The sequence below is a fragment of the Rhamphochromis sp. 'chilingali' genome, assembly GCF_963969265.1.
Source record: "Rhamphochromis sp. 'chilingali' genome assembly, chromosome: 1".
Classification (NCBI taxonomy): Eukaryota; Metazoa; Chordata; class Actinopteri; order Cichliformes; family Cichlidae; genus Rhamphochromis; species Rhamphochromis sp. 'chilingali'.
The window spans coordinates 52,815,939-52,837,293 of NC_137929.1; the positions used below are offsets into that span (position 1 = coordinate 52,815,939).

The 21,355-nt window shown below is 43.1% G+C and overlaps 1 protein-coding gene across 1 annotated transcript in view; it reads right to left on the bottom strand.

Moving 5' to 3' along the window:
* Positions 1 to 16,407: 16,407 nt before the first annotated feature.
* Positions 16,408 to 21,355, bottom strand: part of LOC308408610 (butyrophilin subfamily 3 member A2-like) — a gene marked incomplete at its 3' end in the record, with an annotated part of 14,215 nt that continues 9,267 nt past the window's right edge. Inside the window, exons 8-11 of the mRNA XM_080900962.1 lie at positions 20,131 to 20,217; positions 17,958 to 18,032; positions 17,538 to 17,636; positions 16,408 to 16,590 (exon numbers count right to left, since the gene is read on the bottom strand). Coding sequence (XP_080757088.1) covers positions 16,408 to 16,590; positions 17,538 to 17,636; positions 17,958 to 18,032; positions 20,131 to 20,217 — 444 coding nt within the window. The remainder of the gene's footprint in view (positions 16,591 to 17,537; positions 17,637 to 17,957; positions 18,033 to 20,130; positions 20,218 to 21,355) is intronic.

Consider the following 21,355-nt stretch of genomic DNA (forward strand, 5'->3'; position numbering starts at 1 on the left):
CGCTGCATCTTCCTCTAATCACATGATTAGGAACGCAAATGACACAACAGTGGTGGGTCTCATTATGGACAACATAGATCTGTCCTATAGAGGACCGGTGCAACAATCCTGAATGTCAAGAAGACCAAGAAGTTGATCATCAACTTCAGGACAAAACAGTCCAGTCATTCACCACTAATCACTGACAACAGAGCTGTGGAGGTAGTCAGCAGGGTCAACTTTCTGGGGGTACAGATAACTAAGAAGTGAGACTGGTCACCAAACACATCAGCACTGGTTAAACAGTCTCAGCAGTGTCTGAGCTTCCTGCTTCCTTCCAGGACTTCTCTTCCATCCATCCAGGAAGTCGAGCACAGATGCTGTCTCAGCAGAGTCCATAACATCATCAGAGACTCTGCCCACCCCCACCATGCACTGTGCTCCCTGCTGCCCTCTGGAAAGAGGTTTAGCAGCATCAGGACCAGGACAGCCAGATGTTACAATAGTTTCATTCTCCAGCCATCAGCACACCAACCACCCACCCTGACTGCCTCCCCCCTCCCCTCTGTCCCCCATGACTCTATATTTACAGCAGTGTCATTTCATGGCTGAAATGATGATTGTACACTTTTCCGCTGTTCAATATATTAAAGGTCCTGCACAGCTTTTCTTTGCCAATAAAAATTTTTCATAACCCTAATAACATTTCTTTTCCTATAGTGTTACACGTTTATCCAAGACTCATTTTTATATTTGAAACCTTTAGACTTATTTTTATTGATTTATTTATATTCTACAGTCTGATGACGAGTAAATGCACCACAATTTCATCCTGATGTGCACTAACTGTTCTGAATGACAATAAAGTGGTGATTCTGTTCTATTCTGATAGCTTTATACAAAGAGATTAAATCAAAGCTATTTTATGTAAAATAAGTGAGCTGATGTAGCCTGATGTTAACAACATGAAGTGTTGTGAGACGATCTGAAAAATGTGTATAAGGTGGATTTATAAGTGCTTTTGTGGTCAATGATACAGAAACTGCAACAATGGAAGGAAACACACATGTGTGTGATTGCACAATACAATCACACATTCATACATAAAAAATATTAAGTTCTATATAGAATTAACCCTCTGGGGTCGCCGGACGCGCCGGCGTGTCAAAATCACATGACCATTGGGGCTCGCTCGGGCCATTTCGGAGGTGGGGTGCCCCCGGCCTCTCGGCCTGGGGCTCGGTCACTCAGGCACAGCTGGCTGCCGGCGGAGCTCACGGGCGCGTCACTGCAACTCCCCCTGGCTTCTGCTCCGCGGCTGCTGAATGAGCCCTCATCTGGGACTCTCCTCAGCTCTTACTGGGACAGTGGCGCGGCTGCCCCTCTGTTAGTCTTCCTTGGTCTCTTGTGCTCTGGGGGCCTCTGGATGTCTGGAGTTTTGATCTCCTCCATACCTGCTTCATACCATAAAGGACAGGGCTGTGGCTCGCCACACTCTCTAGTAGATCATTACATGGAGAAACCTTTGGAATGCAAGCATGCTGATCCACACAGGTATGCACACAGGTGTACACACGGGTGTTCACAGACGTGGACTACAGCTTTCTTGGCTGCTGCCTCAAAGCACATTGTGCGCTGTCTATCTTGCGTGCTGCACAATATCGTTTATTATTTAGTAATTATTGATATCTACTGCTAGCTAGTTTATTGTGATGGTGCTTTTTTTTTTCTTATTATGTTGCTCTTTGTTGTTTGCTTTCTTTTCTGTTTTTTTTTCTCTCCATACAGGTGATCCAGGTGTTTTGTTTTTTTTGTTTGTTTGTTTGTTTGTTTTTCTCTCTTCTCCCCTTTGGTTTTCTTTCTCTCCCTCTCTTTCATTCTTTCCCCCTGTCCTATCCCCCAGTCATGTCTGTCCCGTTTGTAACAACTGAAAATAAAATAAACTCATAATTATAATAAAGGTCAATCAAATGGACCAATATGGCAAGGCCATGATGATCCACTTAATAAAATAAATCCGCTTGGCATCTTTCTTGGCCTTAAGACAACAATTCTGATGGCTATAGATCCAAACGGGACAAAAATAAAAAAAAATAAAATAAAAAATCACATGACCAATTTAAGACGACACAGCTACAAGATGCAGTAAGTCAGAGTCTCCATTTCACCTTGGGTCGAAAGTGCGGACTTCAAACTATATACCAGTTTTTGAATTGTGTCGATGGGCCACGTAAAACCAGAGTTATGATAAAAAATACACACGATGTTTTTTTCTGAACAAAACTGGTGTTTACAGCGGGAAGAACGGTAAAAACGGCATTTTCTACAGACAGCGCTAGCAAACACTCTCCGCTTGCGAGTGAAAAAAGAAAAAGAAAAACACCCCTTCCCTATTGGTGTTAGAGTTTACCATGTCAGCCAATCAAAAAAATGATATGGCAACATGTGATATTTAGTTGTTTAGGGAGAAGGGGAAGTTTTTAGGAGTGACACCCGCGACGGAAAGCAGGCGAGTGAAAGACACAGAGAGAGAGTTTTCATATGTGAGACATTAGTGACGTTTAGCGTGTTTGGACGCTATAATAAGTTTGTTGTGTAGTTATTGTCTTGTATTGTGTGTCAGTTATACTGCTGAATTTCACATTTGCTCTAAAAAAGCCATCAAAGGCAGATTCCAGTGTAAACGCTGTCCCCACCTGGAAAACTGGACTGATGCACCTCCTGCTGTCAGACCTGCAGGGTTTAGGCCTGTGCTGTTCTCCTCTGTCTTATACTGAACACAAACTACATTTTTGGACTGGCACAAATAATTTGTGTGGCTTCTTATTTGATGCAGAACACCTGATTGTTCTGTAAATAGACTTAAATGGTTATATAAAAAACCCCTGAGGCCTTGGCTGCCTTTTTAGGTAAATAGTATCATATAACTTTGTTGTTTGCAAAACTTGTGCGTAATTTTTAGAAATGTACAATTTCTATTTGCATTTCAAGTTATGAAAATGATTCGTTAAACATGTTTGTGGGTTTTACAGTAAAAAATAGAACTTTTTTCTACTCGGATTTTGAATTTTTTGTCTGAATTTAGATCAGCTGTGCTAATATAGTATACCAAAATGAAAAAAATAACTCAAATTTCAGATATTTGAGGTTGTGCTGAAAATAATGATACCAAATAAGGCAAGAAAAACATATTTTAAAGGTGAAATATAGAGGTAAAATCAAAAGTAGTCAAAAACGGCCAATTATACCCTGGACCCCAGAGGGTTAAGAGCCTGCTATGATATAAATTACAAAAGGATGATCCCAAAGAAACACATTCATTTGCATTTCGTTATTAGTTCATAATTAATTGAGTATTTTAAATTAACAGTGTTGATATAAATGAAAAAAGGAAGATGATGAGTTTCTGCATGTCAGCACTTTCTTTGGATGTAAAAATGAATTATATTCTTGTTCAATATATAGAAACAGTTACTTTTATAGACTGTTGGTGTCAAATAAACAAACTAATATTTAAAGTTTTCTTCATAAATCTTTACAATACAGAGATAAAGAGAGTTGAGTCAGTAAATTCTGAATGTTTATAATGGAAACACAAACCTCACGATTTTTCTTCTTCAGGTCCTCTGCTGCTGTTTTCTCCTGCTGGAGCTGATTGATGATTTCAGTATTCATGTGAAATGTTACAGGAAGAAAGAGCAGAAGGAAGAAATGTTCATGTTTCAGACACAATAATGGAAACACAACCAGAGTCACATTAAAGCTCTGAATTAAAGCTGTATTATGTAAATATAAGTTGGCTGATACAAAAAAGCAAATAAATGAAGACTCTAAGGAAATATTTGAGTTTTAATGTCGTGTCTCCCAAAATAAAAGGGATTATTGGTTAAATAAATAAATGCACAAAATATAACATTTATCAAGTCTGATTTATAAAATAAAGAAAAGATTAAAATATTGAGATTTTTAAGCTTTTACTTGAGTGCAGCTGGATGTCAGTGTCACTAAAGGGTGTTTAGTGTCTTGTGTTGGTCGATAAAGCATCAGTGTCAGAATTAAATGTAAAAACATAAAAGCATTTTTTGTCTTTTGCCTTTGTTTCATCGTCCCTACGCATGCTCAATCATCCAGGTAAGTTTTCAGTGGGAGAAACCTTTGGTCACTCATCCAAGTGACTCTTCAGTCTCAGCTGACTGCAGGTTTCCCCAAATCTTATAAACAGTACATTTGCATAATGACTAATACGAGCACCACTGAAGGAACAATGGGCTGTGAGGTCAGATCCTTGATCAACATCATCATGTTTAAGGAACACGTCTGCTCACACTCAAAAAAATGAAATTGGGTGGTTGTTACATGCATAAGAGCCAAACTTGCAATTTGAACTAAATAATTCCATGTTTCTATGGTGAACATAATTAAATCATGTAGCATCTGCATGAAATTCAGCAACTTAATTTTTTCTTGTTGAGATGACATCATACAATCTAGTAAGAGTGGCTGGATCCAGGCAACTAACCACTCTTACTAGATTGTATGAGAATACAACAGAATAAAGATTGCTGTCAATAAATGACAGTTAATCACAGCATCACTGCAAACAGCAGATAAATCAGTCTAAAAAAATATAATCAGTACAGCTCTGCTTATTTTCAATTAATTATATAAAATCAGAATTTCTGAATTTTTCTTCAGAGTGTTTCAATCACCAGAGAAAGAGATCTGATTAAACATGGCAGTCATGTAAATGCAGGAAGTTAGTGTATAAAAAATGAACCTGTTGTTTTGTGGAATCGAGCTCATTTCTCAGTCTCTCCATTTCTCTCTCCATCTCCTGTTTCTCTTTCTGGGCTTGACTGATGTTTCCAGAAAGCTGCAATTAAAAAGAAACAAAAACAGAGAAGACAAAAGTACATTTTTATGTTTTTTGTTATAGCATGTGGGTGATTACACAGAGGCAACAAATTAATTTCTATATGGAATCAGAAGAATGGAGAAGCTAAAGAAAAAAACTGTATTTGAATTTCATTATAAGTAAATTAATTAAGCTTTGTCTTAAATTAAGAGTTTTCATATAAGAAGAGAGTATGTGTGACAACAACACACACTGTCTCAATGAGGTCAACAAATTTCTCTGTACATTTTCAACCAACAACAACACCCTGAAATAAAAGACAGTCTTCACCCTGATGAGAAAACACTGAATCTCAGAGTGACTGATGTCTGTAAAACTTTGAGCCGGACAACATTCATGGACGAGTACTCAGAGAGTGTGCTGAGCAGCTAGCACACGTCCTTACAGACATCTTTAACAACTCCCTTAATAATGAAGTCCTTGTAGAGTCCCTTCCACATCAGTCTTTGGCCAAACTGCTCCACAGAGCGATGTCCTCTGCTCGTTACCTGAGCTTTACGAGAACAGTCACGTATGAATGCTGTTTGTTGGTTGATCATCCCCCAGGAGGTGGTGAAAAAACTGACCCCTCCCACAGGTATCAGCACCCCCATGTGTATCTGGCTGCTGGTCTTCCTCAATGACAGAACTCACTCTGTGAGAGTGGGAAACAGCATCTTCAGCTCCACCTGTCTCTCCATTGTTTACTGAGCCCAATGCTTTTCACGCTGATGACACATGACTGCAGCGCTGCATCTTCCTCTAATCACATGATTAGGAACGCAAATGACACAACAGTGGTGGGTCTCATTATGGACAACATAGATCTGTCCTATAGAGGACCGGTGCAACAATCCTGAATGTCAAGAAGACCAAGAACTTGATCATCAACTTCAGGACAAAACAGTCCAGTCATTCACCACTAATCACTGACAACAGAGCTGTGGAGGTAGTCAGCAGGGTCAACTTTCTGGGGGTACAGATAACTAAGAAGTGAGACTGGTCACCAAACACATCAGCACTGGTTAAACAGTCTCAGCAGTGTCTGAGCTTCCTGCTTCCTTCCAGGACTTCTCTTCCATCCATCCAGGAAGTCGAGCACAGATGCTGTCTCAGCAGAGTCCATAACATCATCAGAGACTCCGCCCACCCCCACCATGCACTGTTCTACCTGTTGCCCTCTGGAAAGAGGTTTAGCAGCATCAGGACCAGGGCAGCCAGATGTTACAATAGTTTCATTCTCCAGCCATCAGCACACCAACCACCCACCCTGACTGCCTCCCCCCTCCCCTCTGTCCCCCATGACTCTATATTTACAGCAGTGTCATTTCATGGCTGAAATGATGATTGTACACTTTTCCGCTGTTCAATATATTAAAGGTCCTGCACAGCTTTTCTTTGCCAATAAAAATATTTCATAATCCTGATAACATTTCTTTTCCTATATTGTTACACGTTTATCCAAGACTCGTTTTTATATTTGTCATGTGGGTGTGTGCCAGTGTGTCTCCCTCCGAGCCGGCGTCTCCACCCCTGGGAGGGGCCTCAGTGTTTTTGCTGATCGCTCACACCTGTGGGTAATTTAGCCGGGGACTTATAAGGCCAGCGTACTCAATCTCTCTTCGCCAGATTCTCTGCTAACATCAGTCAGTGCAGGCCACCACCATGATTCCCTATGTATTTTTGTGAATCACCTTGCCTCACTGTATGTTTGTTTTTTGTGCGCCTCTCTCTTAGCTACACCTACCTGCCTCCCTGCCAGGAGTTTTTTTTTGGATTACACACCCGGACTACTCACCCCTCTACGTCATCTCCGACCACCTGTGGCAAGTACGCAGTACGAAGGAGGATTCTGAACCAACAACATATTCATATGTCTCCTTATCCGTATCTGAACATCTGCACTCTGTTACAGTGACCCCGACCTTTTCCTGAATCTAATGAGACTCGCTTTCCAGTCCAATCCCCGGAATAGCTGTCCTCTCTGACCCGGACCAGATTGTGACTTAGATTCAGTGGTGGAATGTCGTACTTGTCTAAACTCACCTTTGTTCATGAATATTTGTGGAGTCATTAAATATCATTTCTCAAAATCTACTTACGTGCTGTTCGGCGTCCTGCATTTGAGTCCTGTCACTCGTCTAAAACGGTCTCGGCCGTAACAGTAGAATCTGGCCAGCAGTTATGGACTCAGCGGACGCAGCCATTCAGAGGCAGGAGGCGATATTAGGAAGTCATGAACAATCTATACAGTTCCTGTTAGCCCAGCAGCAGACTCTTAGGGATGGTCAAAGTAAAATACTGGAGTCTCTCCAGGCTCTACAAGCGGGTATTTCTACTGCTGCTGGTTCCGCCTCGGGCTCCGCGGGCCAAGACTTCGGTACACCAGCTCCTCTGCCACAGTCTGTTGCCTTTGCATCTCCACCTACATCGGTTTTTCGTGATGCCACGTCCCCGGAGCCCGAACCCTTTTCAGGGGATCCAGGGAGTTGTGGCGGTTTTCTGCTTCAGGTCGACCTTGTTTTCGGTCGTTCTCCGCGCTCATTTGTTGCGGATTCTGATAAGATATCTTATTTGGTGGGTAAACTGCGTAACCGTGCGCTTAAGTGGGCGGAGGCGTATCTATCGAAGAATCCTTTGTTAACCTGTTCTTATGAGGTGTTTTTGGGGGAATTCCAGAAAACGTTTGCGCATCCCATTTCTGAGGGTAGTTCTGCGCAGAGGCTGCTGGATCTTCGTCAGGGCCGTCAGAGGGTTGCCGATTTTTTTTGATTGATTTTCGTACTGCCGCCGCCGAAACCGGTTGGCCTGACGACGCTCTGCGTGGGGTATTTTTTTTCGGGCATTGAATGAGGGTATGAAAGACCAGCTTGCCTCCCGTGATGAGCCTAAATCTTTTGAGGAGCTGGCGTCCCTCTCCCTTCGCATTGACAACAGGTTGCGTGACAGGGAGAGGGACAGGAACTACAAATCCCAGCGCCGTTTACCGCGCTCGTTTCCGGGTACGTCATCGTCGCCGCCTCTGACTGCGGACTCGCATGAGTTTGTCGCCTCGGCTTACGTCACTGATCCGGAGCCGATGCAGATTGGCCGGTCACGGTTGACACCGGAGGAGAGGGAGCGGCGGCGTCGGGCACATGCCTGTTTTTACTGTGGCTCGTTGGATCACTTGATTGCTGCATGCCCGAAGGAGGGAAAAGGCGTCGCCCGCCGGTAGAGTCGGGGATACAGGTGGGCGGTTCGAACTCTGGTCAGAAACCCCGTTTTCAACTCCCTGTCACCTTGGAGATGCTACAGATCACTCATTCGTGCACAGCCTTGTTAGATTCCGGTTCAGAACAGAATTTAATCAGTCTCGCTCTCGCTGAACGATTAGGCGTTCCGCTCGTGCACCTTGAGCCGCCCATTCCAGTTAGAGCGATTAATAACCAGGTTTTCACTAAGATTTCTTTTCACACTGGTCCAGTGTCACTGTGCACTTCGGGAAATCATAGGGAGAGACTCACCTTTTTTGTCCTCGATTCACCTGATACTCCTCTCACTTTGGCTGTGTTTGCACAATCCGCACTTGGATTGGGAGGGGCAAAGGGTTATCAGCTGGAGCCCTTTTTGCCACTCCAATTGTCTGACTTCCGCCCGTTTTCCCGGCCCGGGGGAGGCTTCGGGGACTGATGCATATGTCCCCGATCTCTCCGGGGTGCCGCCGGAGTATCATGATTTGCGGGAAGTATTCAGTAAGATCAAAGCGCAATCCCTACCGCCCCATCGTCCTTATGACTGTGCGATTGATTTGCTCCCCGGGGCGCCCTTGCCCGTGAGCCGATTGTATAGTATCTATGCCAGAACGCGCTGCGATGGAGGAGTATATTTAGGGATTCACTAGCGGCTGGGATAATCCGTCCGTCTTCATCCCCCGTGGCAGCTGTTTTTTTTTTGTTTTTTTTTCTTTTGTGGACAAAAAGGATGGGTCTCTTCAACAGTGTATTGATTTCAGGGGCTTGAATGACGTCACTATTAAAAAGAAGTATCCCTTGCCACTCATTAGCTCCGCTGTTGAATTCTGTTCACTAAGTTAAATCTTCGCAATGCTTATCATTTGGTGCGAATCCGTCAGGGAGACGAGTGGAAGACCGCGTTTAACACCCCCTAGGCCATTTTGAGTATCTCGTCATGCCTTTCGGTTTAACGAATGCTCCAGCGGTGTTTCAGGCCCTTATTAACGATGTCCTACGGGATTTCCTCGACCGGTTTGTGTTCGTCTATTTAGATGACATTCTTATTTTTTCTAAGACTCTGGCTGAGCATCGTTCGCATGTCCGAGCTGTCCTTCAACGCCTCTTGGAAAACAGACTGTATGCCTGAGCTTATTCAACTCCTCTCGTCTGTCTTTAGTTGTCACGGCAACTCAGAGAACATTAATGTAACAGACAAAAGTACACAGTTTACCTCTGAAGCATTTGACCCATTCCTCCATAATACAGGCAACTCTCACAGCAGAACATCTGTCTACTACCCAGCTGCAAAATGGAGCAATTGAATGGTTTCTTCGTGACCTCTGCACCTGCATCCAGACAGCAATCCAGCCGTCACAGCCATGGAAGGAGACTGTGCTGGACTGGCTTCAAGTTTACTGTATAACACTGCATGCGACCACTTCCCTCTCCCTACGAACACCTTCATGGCAGAAAGATGGGTAATAAACTGGACATACTCCCTTTGCCTTCTACTGTAAGAAATATCAGCTGAAGAGGCAACATTACACTGATGCTAAGCGTCATGAATGGAAGCCTGCTTTTCTACCAGGAGAGAGAGTGAGGATGAGGAAACCACATCATTCTGTTAAAGGACCCCAGATTTACTCCTCCTGACCTGGTAGCACGCAACTCAAGTTTTTAAGTTAGATAAATAAATAAATGAAGCAAGTATGTGTGACAACAACACACAGTGTCTCTGTACATTTTCGATAAACAACACCCTGCAATAAAAGACAGTCTTCACCCTGATGAGAAAACACTGAATCTCAGTATCACTAATGTCTGTAAAACTCTGAGGAGAGTTAATGTATGAAAGGCAGTGTGCTGAGCAGCTAGCACACGTCCTTACAGACATCTTTAACACCTCGCTGGAGCAGAATGTTGTTCCATCATGTTTCAAATCTGTCCCCATCACATGTTTTGTAGACACCTGCCCTCTGCATTAACTCCCTTAATAATGAAGTCCTTGTAAAGTCCCTTCCACGTCAGTCTTCGTACTGGCCAAACGGCTCCACAGAGCGATGTCCTCTGCTCTTCACCTGAGCTTTACGAGAACAGTCACGTATGAATGCTGTTTGTTGGTTGATCATCCCCCAGAAGCTGTTGAGAAAACTGACCCCTCCCACAGGTATCAACACCCCCATGTGTATCTGGCTGCTGGTCTTCCTCACTGACAGAACTCACTCAGGCTCACACTCAAAAAAATGAAATTGGGTGGTTGTTACATGCATAAGAGCCAAACTTGCAATTTGAACTAAATAATTCCATGTTTCTATGGTGAACATAATTAAATCATGTAGCATCTGCATGAAATTCAGCAACTTAATTTTTTCTTGTTGAGATGACATCATACAATCTAGTAAGAGTGGCTGGATCCAGGCAACTAACCACTCTTACTAGATTGTATGAGAATACAACAGAATAAAGATTGCTGTCAATAAATGACAGTTAATCACAGCATCACTGCAAACAGCAGATAAATCAGTCTAAAAAAATATAATCAGTACAGCTCTGCTTATTTTCAATTAATTATATAAAATCAGAATTTCTGAATTTTTCTTCAGAGTGTTTCAATCACCAGAGAAAGAGATCTGATTAAACATGGCAGTCATGTAAATGCAGGAAGTTAGTGTATAAAAAATGAACCTGTTGTTTTGTGGAATCGAGCTCATTTCTCAGTCTCTCCATCTCCTGTTTCTCTTTCTGGGCTTGACTGATGTTTCCAGAAAGCTGCAATTAAAAAGAAACAAAAACAGAGAAGACAAAAGTACATTTTTATGTTTTTTGTTATAGCATGTGGGTGATTACACAGAGGCAACAAATTAATTTCTATATGGAATCAGAAGAATGGAGAAGCTAAAGAAAAAAACTGTATTTGAATTTCATTATAAGTAAATTAATTAAGCTTTGTCTTAAATTAAGAGTTTTCATATAAGAAGAGAGTATGTGTGACAACAACACACACTGTCTCAATGAGGTCAACAAATTTCTCTGTACATTTTCAACCAACAACAACACCCTGAAATAAAAGACAGTCTTCACCCTGATGAGAAAACACTGAATCTCAGAGTGACTGATGTCTGTAAAACTTTGAGCCGGACAACATTCATGGACGAGTACTCAGAGAGTGTGCTGAGCAGCTAGCACACGTCCTTACAGACATCTTTAACAACTCCCTTAATCATGAAGTCCTTGTAGAGTCCCTTCCACATCAGTCTTTGGCCAAACTGCTCCACAGAGCGATGTCCTCTGCTCGTTACCTGAGCTTTACGAGAACAGTCACGTATGAATGCTGTTTGTTGGTTGATCATCCCCCAGGAGGTGGTGAAAAAACTGACCCCTCCCACAGGTATCAGCACCCCCATGTGTATCTGGCTGCTGGTCTTCCTCAATGACAGAACTCACTCTGTGAGAGTGGGAAACAGCATCTTCAGCTCCACCTGTCTCTCCATTGTTTACTGAGCCCAATGCTTTTCACGCTGATGACACATGACTGCAGCGCTGCATCTTCCTCTAATCACATGATTAGGAACGCAAATGACACAACAGTGGTGGGTCTCATTATGGACAACATAGATCTGTCCTATAGAGGACCGGTGCAACAATCCTGAATGTCAAGAAGACCAAGAACTTGATCATCAACTTCAGGACAAAACAGTCCAGTCATTCACCACTAATCACTGACAACAGAGCTGTGGAGGTAGTCAGCAGGGTCAACTTTCTGGGGGTACAGATAACTAAGAAGTGAGACTGGTCACCAAACACATCAGCACTGGTTAAACAGTCTCAGCAGTGTCTGAGCTTCCTGCTTCCTTCCAGGACTTCTCTTCCATCCATCCAGGAAGTCGAGCACAGATGCTGTCTCAGCAGAGTCCATAACATCATCAGAGACTCCGCCCACCCCCACCATGCACTGTTCTACCTGTTGCCCTCTGGAAAGAGGTTTAGCAGCATCAGGACCAGGGCAGCCAGATGTTACAATAGTTTCATTCTCCAGCCATCAGCACACCAACCACCCACCCTGACTGCCTCCCCCCTCCCCTCTGTCCCCCATGACTCTATATTTACAGCAGTGTCATTTCATGGCTGAAATGATGATTGTACACTTTTCCGCTGTTCAATATATTAAAGGTCCTGCACAGCTTTTCTTTGCCAATAAAAATATTTCATAATCCTGATAACATTTCTTTTCCTATATTGTTACACGTTTATCCAAGACTCGTTTTTATATTTGTCATGTGGGTGTGTGCCAGTGTGTCTCCCTCCGAGCCGGCGTCTCCACCCCTGGGAGGGGCCTCAGTGTTTTTGCTGATCGCTCACACCTGTGGGTAATTTAGCCGGGGACTTATAAGGCCAGCGTACTCAATCTCTCTTCGCCAGATTCTCTGCTAACATCAGTCAGTGCAGGCCACCACCATGATTCCCTATGTATTTTTGTGAATCACCTTGCCTCACTGTATGTTTGTTTTTTGTGCGCCTCTCTCTTAGCTACACCTACCTGCCTCCCTGCCAGGAGTTTTTTTTTGGATTACACACCCGGACTACTCACCCCTCTACGTCATCTCCGACCACCTGTGGCAAGTACGCAGTACGAAGGAGGATTCTGAACCAACAACATATTCATATGTCTCCTTATCCGTATCTGAACATCTGCACTCTGTTACAGTGACCCCGACCTTTTCCTGAATCTAATGAGACTCGCTTTCCAGTCCAATCCCCGGAATAGCTGTCCTCTCTGACCCGGACCAGATTGTGACTTAGATTCAGTGGTGGAATGTCGTACTTGTCTAAACTCACCTTTGTTCATGAATATTTGTGGAGTCATTAAATATCATTTCTCAAAATCTACTTACGTGCTGTTCGGCGTCCTGCATTTGAGTCCTGTCACTCGTCTAAAACGGTCTCGGCCGTAACAGTAGAATCTGGCCAGCAGTTATGGACTCAGCGGACGCAGCCATTCAGAGGCAGGAGGCGATATTAGGAAGTCATGAACAATCTATACAGTTCCTGTTAGCCCAGCAGCAGACTCTTAGGGATGGTCAAAGTAAAATACTGGAGTCTCTCCAGGCTCTACAAGCGGGTATTTCTACTGCTGCTGGTTCCGCCTCGGGCTCCGCGGGCCAAGACTTCGGTACACCAGCTCCTCTGCCACAGTCTGTTGCCTTTGCATCTCCACCTACATCGGTTTTTCGTGATGCCACGTCCCCGGAGCCCGAACCCTTTTCAGGGGATCCAGGGAGTTGTGGCGGTTTTCTGCTTCAGGTCGACCTTGTTTTCGGTCGTTCTCCGCGCTCATTTGTTGCGGATTCTGATAAGATATCTTATTTGGTGGGTAAACTGCGTAACCGTGCGCTTAAGTGGGCGGAGGCGTATCTATCGAAGAATCCTTTGTTAACCTGTTCTTATGAGGTGTTTTTGGGGGAATTCCAGAAAACGTTTGCGCATCCCATTTCTGAGGGTAGTTCTGCGCAGAGGCTGCTGGATCTTCGTCAGGGCCGTCAGAGGGTTGCCGATTTTTTTTGATTGATTTTCGTACTGCCGCCGCCGAAACCGGTTGGCCTGACGACGCTCTGCGTGGGGTATTTTTTTTCGGGCATTGAATGAGGGTATGAAAGACCAGCTTGCCTCCCGTGATGAGCCTAAATCTTTTGAGGAGCTGGCGTCCCTCTCCCTTCGCATTGACAACAGGTTGCGTGACAGGGAGAGGGACAGGAACTACAAATCCCAGCGCCGTTTACCGCGCTCGTTTCCGGGTACGTCATCGTCGCCGCCTCTGACTGCGGACTCGCATGAGTTTGTCGCCTCGGCTTACGTCACTGATCCGGAGCCGATGCAGATTGGCCGGTCACGGTTGACACCGGAGGAGAGGGAGCGGCGGCGTCGGGCACATGCCTGTTTTTACTGTGGCTCGTTGGATCACTTGATTGCTGCATGCCCGAAGGAGGGAAAAGGCGTCGCCCGCCGGTAGAGTCGGGGATACAGGTGGGCGGTTCGAACTCTGGTCAGAAACCCCGTTTTCAACTCCCTGTCACCTTGGAGATGCTACAGATCACTCATTCGTGCACAGCCTTGTTAGATTCCGGTTCAGAACAGAATTTAATCAGTCTCGCTCTCGCTGAACGATTAGGCGTTCCGCTCGTGCACCTTGAGCCGCCCATTCCAGTTAGAGCGATTAATAACCAGGTTTTCACTAAGATTTCTTTTCACACTGGTCCAGTGTCACTGTGCACTTCGGGAAATCATAGGGAGAGACTCACCTTTTTTGTCCTCGATTCACCTGATACTCCTCTCACTTTGGCTGTGTTTGCACAATCCGCACTTGGATTGGGAGGGGCAAAGGGTTATCAGCTGGAGCCCTTTTTGCCACTCCAATTGTCTGACTTCCGCCCGTTTTCCCGGCCCGGGGGAGGCTTTGGGGACTGATGCATATGTCCCCGATCTCTCCGGGGTGCCGCCGGAGTATCATGATTTGCGGGAAGTATTCAGTAAGATCAAAGCGCAATCCCTACCGCCCCATCGTCCTTATGACTGTGCGATTGATTTGCTCCCCGGGGCGCCCTTGCCCGTGAGCCGATTGTATAGTATCTATGCCAGAACGCGCTGCGATGGAGGAGTATATTTAGGGATTCACTAGCGGCTGGGATAATCCGTCCGTCTTCATCCCCCGTGGCAGCTGTTTTTTTTTTGTTTTTTTTTCTTTTGTGGACAAAAAGGATGGGTCTCTTCAACAGTGTATTGATTTCAGGGGCTTGAATGACGTCACTATTAAAAAGAAGTATCCCTTGCCACTCATTAGCTCCGCTGTTGAATTCTGTTCACTAAGTTAGATCTTCGCAATGCTCATCATTTGGTGCGAATCCGTCAGGGAGACGAGTGGAAGACCGCGTTTAACACCCCCTAGGCCATTTTGAGTATCTCGTCATGCCTTTCGGTTTAACGAATGCTCCAGCGGTGTTTCAGGCCCTTATTAACGATGTCCTACGGGATTTCCTCGACCGGTTTGTGTTCGTCTATTTAGATGACATTCTTATTTTTTCTAAGACTCTGGCTGAGCATCGTTCGCATGTCCGAGCTGTCCTTCAACGCCTCTTGGAAAACAGACTGTATGCCTGAGCTTATTCAACTCCTCTCGTCTGTCTTTAGTTGTCACGGCAACTCAGAGAACATTAATGTAACAGACAAAAGTACACAGTTTACCTCTGAAGCATTTGACCCATTCCTCCATAATACAGGCAACTCTCACAGCAGAACATCTGTCTACTACCCAGCTGCAAAATGGAGCAATTGAATGGTTTCTTCGTGACCTCTGCACCTGCATCCAGACAGCAATCCAGCCGTCACAGCCATGGAAGGAGACTGTGCTGGACTGGCTTCAAGTTTACTGTATAACACTGCATGCGACCACTTCCCTCTCCCTACGAACACCTTCATGGCAGAAAGATGGGTAATAAACTGGACATACTCCCTTTGCCTTCTACTGTAAGAAATATCAGCTGAAGAGGCAACATTACACTGATGCTAAGCGTCATGAATGGAAGCCTGCTTTTCTACCAGGAGAGAGAGTGAGGATGAGGAAACCACATCATTCTGTTAAAGGACCCCAGATTTACTCCTCCTGACCTGGTAGCACGCAACTCAAGTTTTTAAGTTAGATAAATAAATAAATGAAGCAAGTATGTGTGACAACAACACACAGTGTCTCTGTACATTTTCGATAAACAACACCCTGCAATAAAAGACAGTCTTCACCCTGATGAGAAAACACTGAATCTCAGTATCACTAATGTCTGTAAAACTCTGAGGAGAGTGAATGTATGAAAGGCAGTGTGCTGAGCAGCTAGCACACGTCCTTACAGACATCTTTAACACCTCGCTGCAGCAGAATGTTGTTCCATCATGTTTCAAATCTGTCCCCATCACATGTTTTGTAGACACCTGCCCTCTGCATTAACTCCCTTAATAATGAAGTCCTTGTAGAGTCCCTTCCACGTCAGTCTTCGTACTGGCCAAACGGCTCCACAGAGCGATGTCCTCTGCTCTTCACCTGAGCTTTACGAGAACAGTCACGTATGAATGCTGTTTGTTGGTTGATCATCCCCCAGAAGCTGTTGAGAAAACTGACCCCTCCCACAGGTATCAACACCCCCATGTGTATCGGGCTGCTGGTCTTCCTCACTGACAGAACTCACTCAGGCTACGTCCACACTAATGCTTTTTTGTTTGAAAAAGCATCTTTTTCTCTCCGTTTCGGCCTCCCATCCACACTGAGACGGCGTTGTCTCAGGAAAAACGCAGCATTTTGAAAACCCTCTCGAAACCTTCCTCCATCATCTCCACTTTATCCCCCCCACCACCACCACCATTCTTCTGAGCGATGCTTTCACTGACCTTTGATTCCAGTGTAGGAAATGTTTGCATCAGCCTCTGAATGATTTCATCCAGCTCCGTCTCAGATTTGATCATCTGTCAGAAAGAAAGACAGACAGATGTTGATGTTTCAGCACTTTGTTGATAAAGTGACAAAATTGATGAAGCTTCACACTGTGAGCAACATGTTTAAACACACAAAAACTAAAATAACTTCATTTCTTAGACATTTTATTTAAATACGACTACTGCTCTTTGCGGCTCCTCTGTTCCAGCTTATGACCTTCAACCACACAAGTCTCATATACTCTAAAGTCTGAAAGCACATTTATTTGTGTTACTGTCTGTTTAAGGTTTGTAGAATAATAATGAACTTAAACAAAATCACAGCTTTAACAAGGATCCTGTATCTTTAATGAAATGAACCTGAGCAATATTCTCACTCTTGTCTTTGTCTCTTCACACACAGTTAATCACATCAAATGCAACAATAAACAGAAGCTTTAAATCTCACTTCACTTACTGCTATTTAATCAGGTGTGTGATAACGTCAATATTTAATATAGAAGCTCAAATTTCAACAACACAAAATGCTGTCAGTTTAGAAGATAAAATTAACTTAAGAACATATAAATATTCAGCTCTGGCAGACTGCTACATATCAAATTTGATGACACATTGATTTTAGGACAGACTTTTTTCTTCTTTGCTGTGGAGCATCTTTTACAGTGTGTCATCCTGTTTTTGCCATATCCACAAAATCTCGGTTAAAGGAAGATGACTGTGTTCATTTACTGAGATCCACAGTTTGTATATCATAAATTCTTTTTCTCATATTTTAGACATTTAGATTTAGATTAGTTTATTTATACAGTTGAGTGTGATAGTGAGTAAATACTGATGTTTACAATTATGTTCAATATGTATTTGTTGTGCCTGAAAATGAACAAATAAATGAATGAATGAATGAAATGAATGAATTATACTTTTCACAAAGAGAGTTAAATCAGCAAAATCACAATGTTTATAACTGAAAGACAAACCTCTGGATTTTTTTTCTCCAGATGATTCTTCAGTTTCTCTGATGCTTCTTTCACCTGCTGGAGCTGATCGATGATTTCAGTATTCTTCTCTAACTGCAGCTGAAATGTTACATGAAGAAAGAACTGAAGGAAAAAACGTTCATGCTTCAGACACAATAATGAAACACAACACAATGAGTCACATTAAAGCTGTATGATGTAAATTTAAGGGAGCTGATGTTAACAACATTAAGTGTTGTGGGATGATGTCAACAATCTTGCAGTGGTAGGATTTCAAAGTTGTGTTTGGTTAATGACACAGAAACTGCTGCTGGACAAAACTGCAGGAATATAAGTGCACAGGTCTGTGATCATTGGGAGGATGACAGCATCACATGTGTCCATGTTTACCTCTGTGTGCTGACAGATGCTTTCACTGACCTCTGAGTCCAGTGTAAGAAATGTCTGCATCCGCTTCTGAATGAATTCAGCCTTCTCTAACTTAGAGTTGATCATCTGTGAGAAAGAAAGACAGACAGATGTTGATGTTTCTGCAGCGCTTTGTTGATAAAAGTGCCAAAATTACTGAAGCTTCACACTGTGAGCAACATGTTTCCCTGATTGGTGTGTTTTTTATTGTACTATTATTATTGTATTGTATTATTATTGTATTATTATTATTACATTGTAGCCACAGCCACCCTGGGGCGCACTGACAGAGTTTGATGTGCTGCGCTGCTGCTCCAGAGGGAGAGAAAGTACTTCCAGGTCAGTTTTTTGTTATTCCCTCATCCTGTAAGCTGTGTTCCTGTTTGCAATCCTTCACGGTGATGCTCCGAATGTTAAGTTAATGTCTGAACGTAAGTTACCTTTAATTTGTTGAGTTGCAAACTCAAGTTTTGCCGCGGCTTTGACTTTCTACCGAGTCATAGCGGCGCAATTTCACGTGGTGATTAAAGGCTTGTGCCGCCAACTGCTGCCATAGTGTAGTACTTCCATTCAGCCACACGATGGCGCCATTAATGATGGTTATAGCCGGTGAATGTCTATGTTTGTAGTATGACATCACCACTGTGTTTAATCTGAGTTCTCTGTATATTTGAACCAAGTAATGTAATATTTACATAATTTGAGTTTTTATATATTATGTCAGGGACATTATATGCATAGATGGATGTGTAACTTTATAGTTTGAGTTTATATTAGTTGAACCACTGTTGCTGTAATATATTTGGTCTAACAATAACTTATTATTTACTACAGACTATTGGCTACACTGAGCTTTGAGGTGACAATAAACCAGCTGACTGTGACAGTTCAGCAATGTGGAAGCCTCGTGTCCTCTTTCCTGTGTTCTGACCGACACACCCTCTTGTTAGCTGCTGAACCTAAAATAACTAGCCCTGACCTATTACTCCTCAATAAAGACAGAGACAGACAACCATCACATCTATGAGCAATTTAGAATCATCTGCTAACCTAACACCACTAACATGTCTTTGGACTGTGGTGGGAATCTGGAGAGAACCCGTGCAGACACGGGGAGAACACGCAAATCCAGTCAAGATGGGGGATTTGAACCCAAGACCTGCTTGCTTCTTGGAAATGGTGTTAACCACCATGCCACAGTACAATGTTTCAGTGTAGGCCTTAGATAACGGACAGTCTGGACTAGTCATTAAACAGCACTGGTTGAACAGTCTCAGCAGTGTCGGCGCTTTGCATTATGGATGAGGAGAGCACAACTTTCTCCTCCATCTCCACTTTCTACTGAGGCAGCATCAAAGTGTGCTGAGCAGCTGTGTCTGCATCTGGTTTTACAGCTTCAGGGCCTCAGAGAGGAGATCACTGCAGAGAAGATCACCAGGACTTCTCCTCCATCCATCCAGGATGTCGAGCACAGATGCTGTCTCAGCAGAGTCCATAACATCATCAGAGACTCCGCCCACCCCCATCATGCACTGTGCTACCTGCTGCCCTCTGGAAAGAGGTTTAGCAGCATCAGGACCAGGACAGCCAGATGTTACAATAGTTTCATTCTCCAACCATCAGCACACCAACCACCCACCCTGACTGCCTCCCCCATCCCCTCTGTCCCCCATGACTCTATATTTACAGCAGTGTCATTTCATGGCTGAACGATGATTGTACACTTTTATGCTGCTTTTGTTGATGTTCAATATATTTAAGATCCTGCGCAGCTTTCCCTTATTAATTTCCTCACTAATAAACTAAAATATTTCTTATTTTTTATTCTCACATGGATCTTTCTTGCATTTTATACCTTTAGACATTAATTTTATTTATTTATTTTTATATTTGATGATGAGTAAATGCACTGGAATTTCATTCTGATGTGTACTAACTGTTCCGAATGACAATAAACTGGCGATTTCATTTAATTCTGACACATTTCTGCAAGCCAGTCCTTTCTTTGAATTTCAACGTGGATTATAAGTTTGTTTAATATATAGAAACAGTTACTTTTTTAGACATTTGTTACAAAATAAACAAAATAATCTCCTTCATAACTTTACAATACAGAGATAAAGAGACATTTAATAGGGACACACTCACACACATGACAAATATATACCAAATAACAAATACAAACCTCTTCTTTAATGTCCTGCAGATTCTTTTCAGCTTCCTCCCTCCTCTTTTGTTCCTCCGGAAGTTTCGACGTCCAAGTTATTGGCCACTAAGAGATGGCAGACAAGCCAAGTACAAAGACTTTGTTACTGTACTTCAGTATAATTTTTCAGTATCTTTACTTGAGTATTTTTCTGAGATCCTTTTAGTTGTACTCACATTTTTAAACAAATATCTGTACTTTTGACTAATTATATTTTCAGAACAGGCTTGTTACTTTTTTTTTTTACGCAATGCTGAGGAGTCATTATTTTACATCACTGTGAGCCTTCAAATATCAAACTGATTTGAGCCAGGAGATGTCGCATAAAAAGAGATGACATGTGCCAAAGTCAGAGGTTAAAGTGGACCCCTAGTGTGGCATCTCTTCATCTGAGCATCTGCTTTTTCCTTGCCACACATTGACCTACTTTGATGGGATTCAGTAAGAAACTTAGTTATATTTGTGCTGTGATTTGCTTGTAGCGGCCGTTATGTTGTAAAACAGCGCTGATGGCAGCAGCTGGTTGCACAACTTGGTACACTCGGCCAGAGGAGGAAAAATCAGTTTGTGTTGGTCCCGTGACTCAGAGTTGCTCTCCTCCACACAGTGCTCATTTATAAAGTGCTTTAAAAACCCAAACGTTTGAGTGCAGCTAGACAAAAAACAAACAGCACAAATGTAGTCAAATAAACTGATTTTTAGTTTTACTGTAGTTATTTTCCTCTCAGTTCTCGATTCTCTCACTAGTTAGCTAATGTTAGAGAATTGTGGATCAATATGATTGTCATTGTGTAAGATGATTACATCTTTAGGATGAATACTGACTTCTGTTTCCTACACAGACACACACACACCACTGATCACATCACATGCTCATAGAGACACACACATCAGATGTTCTCTGTTGCAGACACACATGACACATGTGTGTGTACAGAATATCTCTACTTTTGTCACCTCTGGTGCCATTATTAGGATGAAGATTTGTGTCAGTGTGTGGGATTGTCCTCCTAAGGTTTTTCTTGTTAAATGGTGATTATGGGAAAGTGCATTTTGGGGTTTGTTATGGAGTAATACAAAACTAATACAACACAGTGTAATGGATTACTTACTCCGGGTAATAAATAATGTAACACATTACTTTAAAGTGTAATGTGAATTACAGCATGAGAGCAACACTGGTTAAAGCTACAATCAATAAATC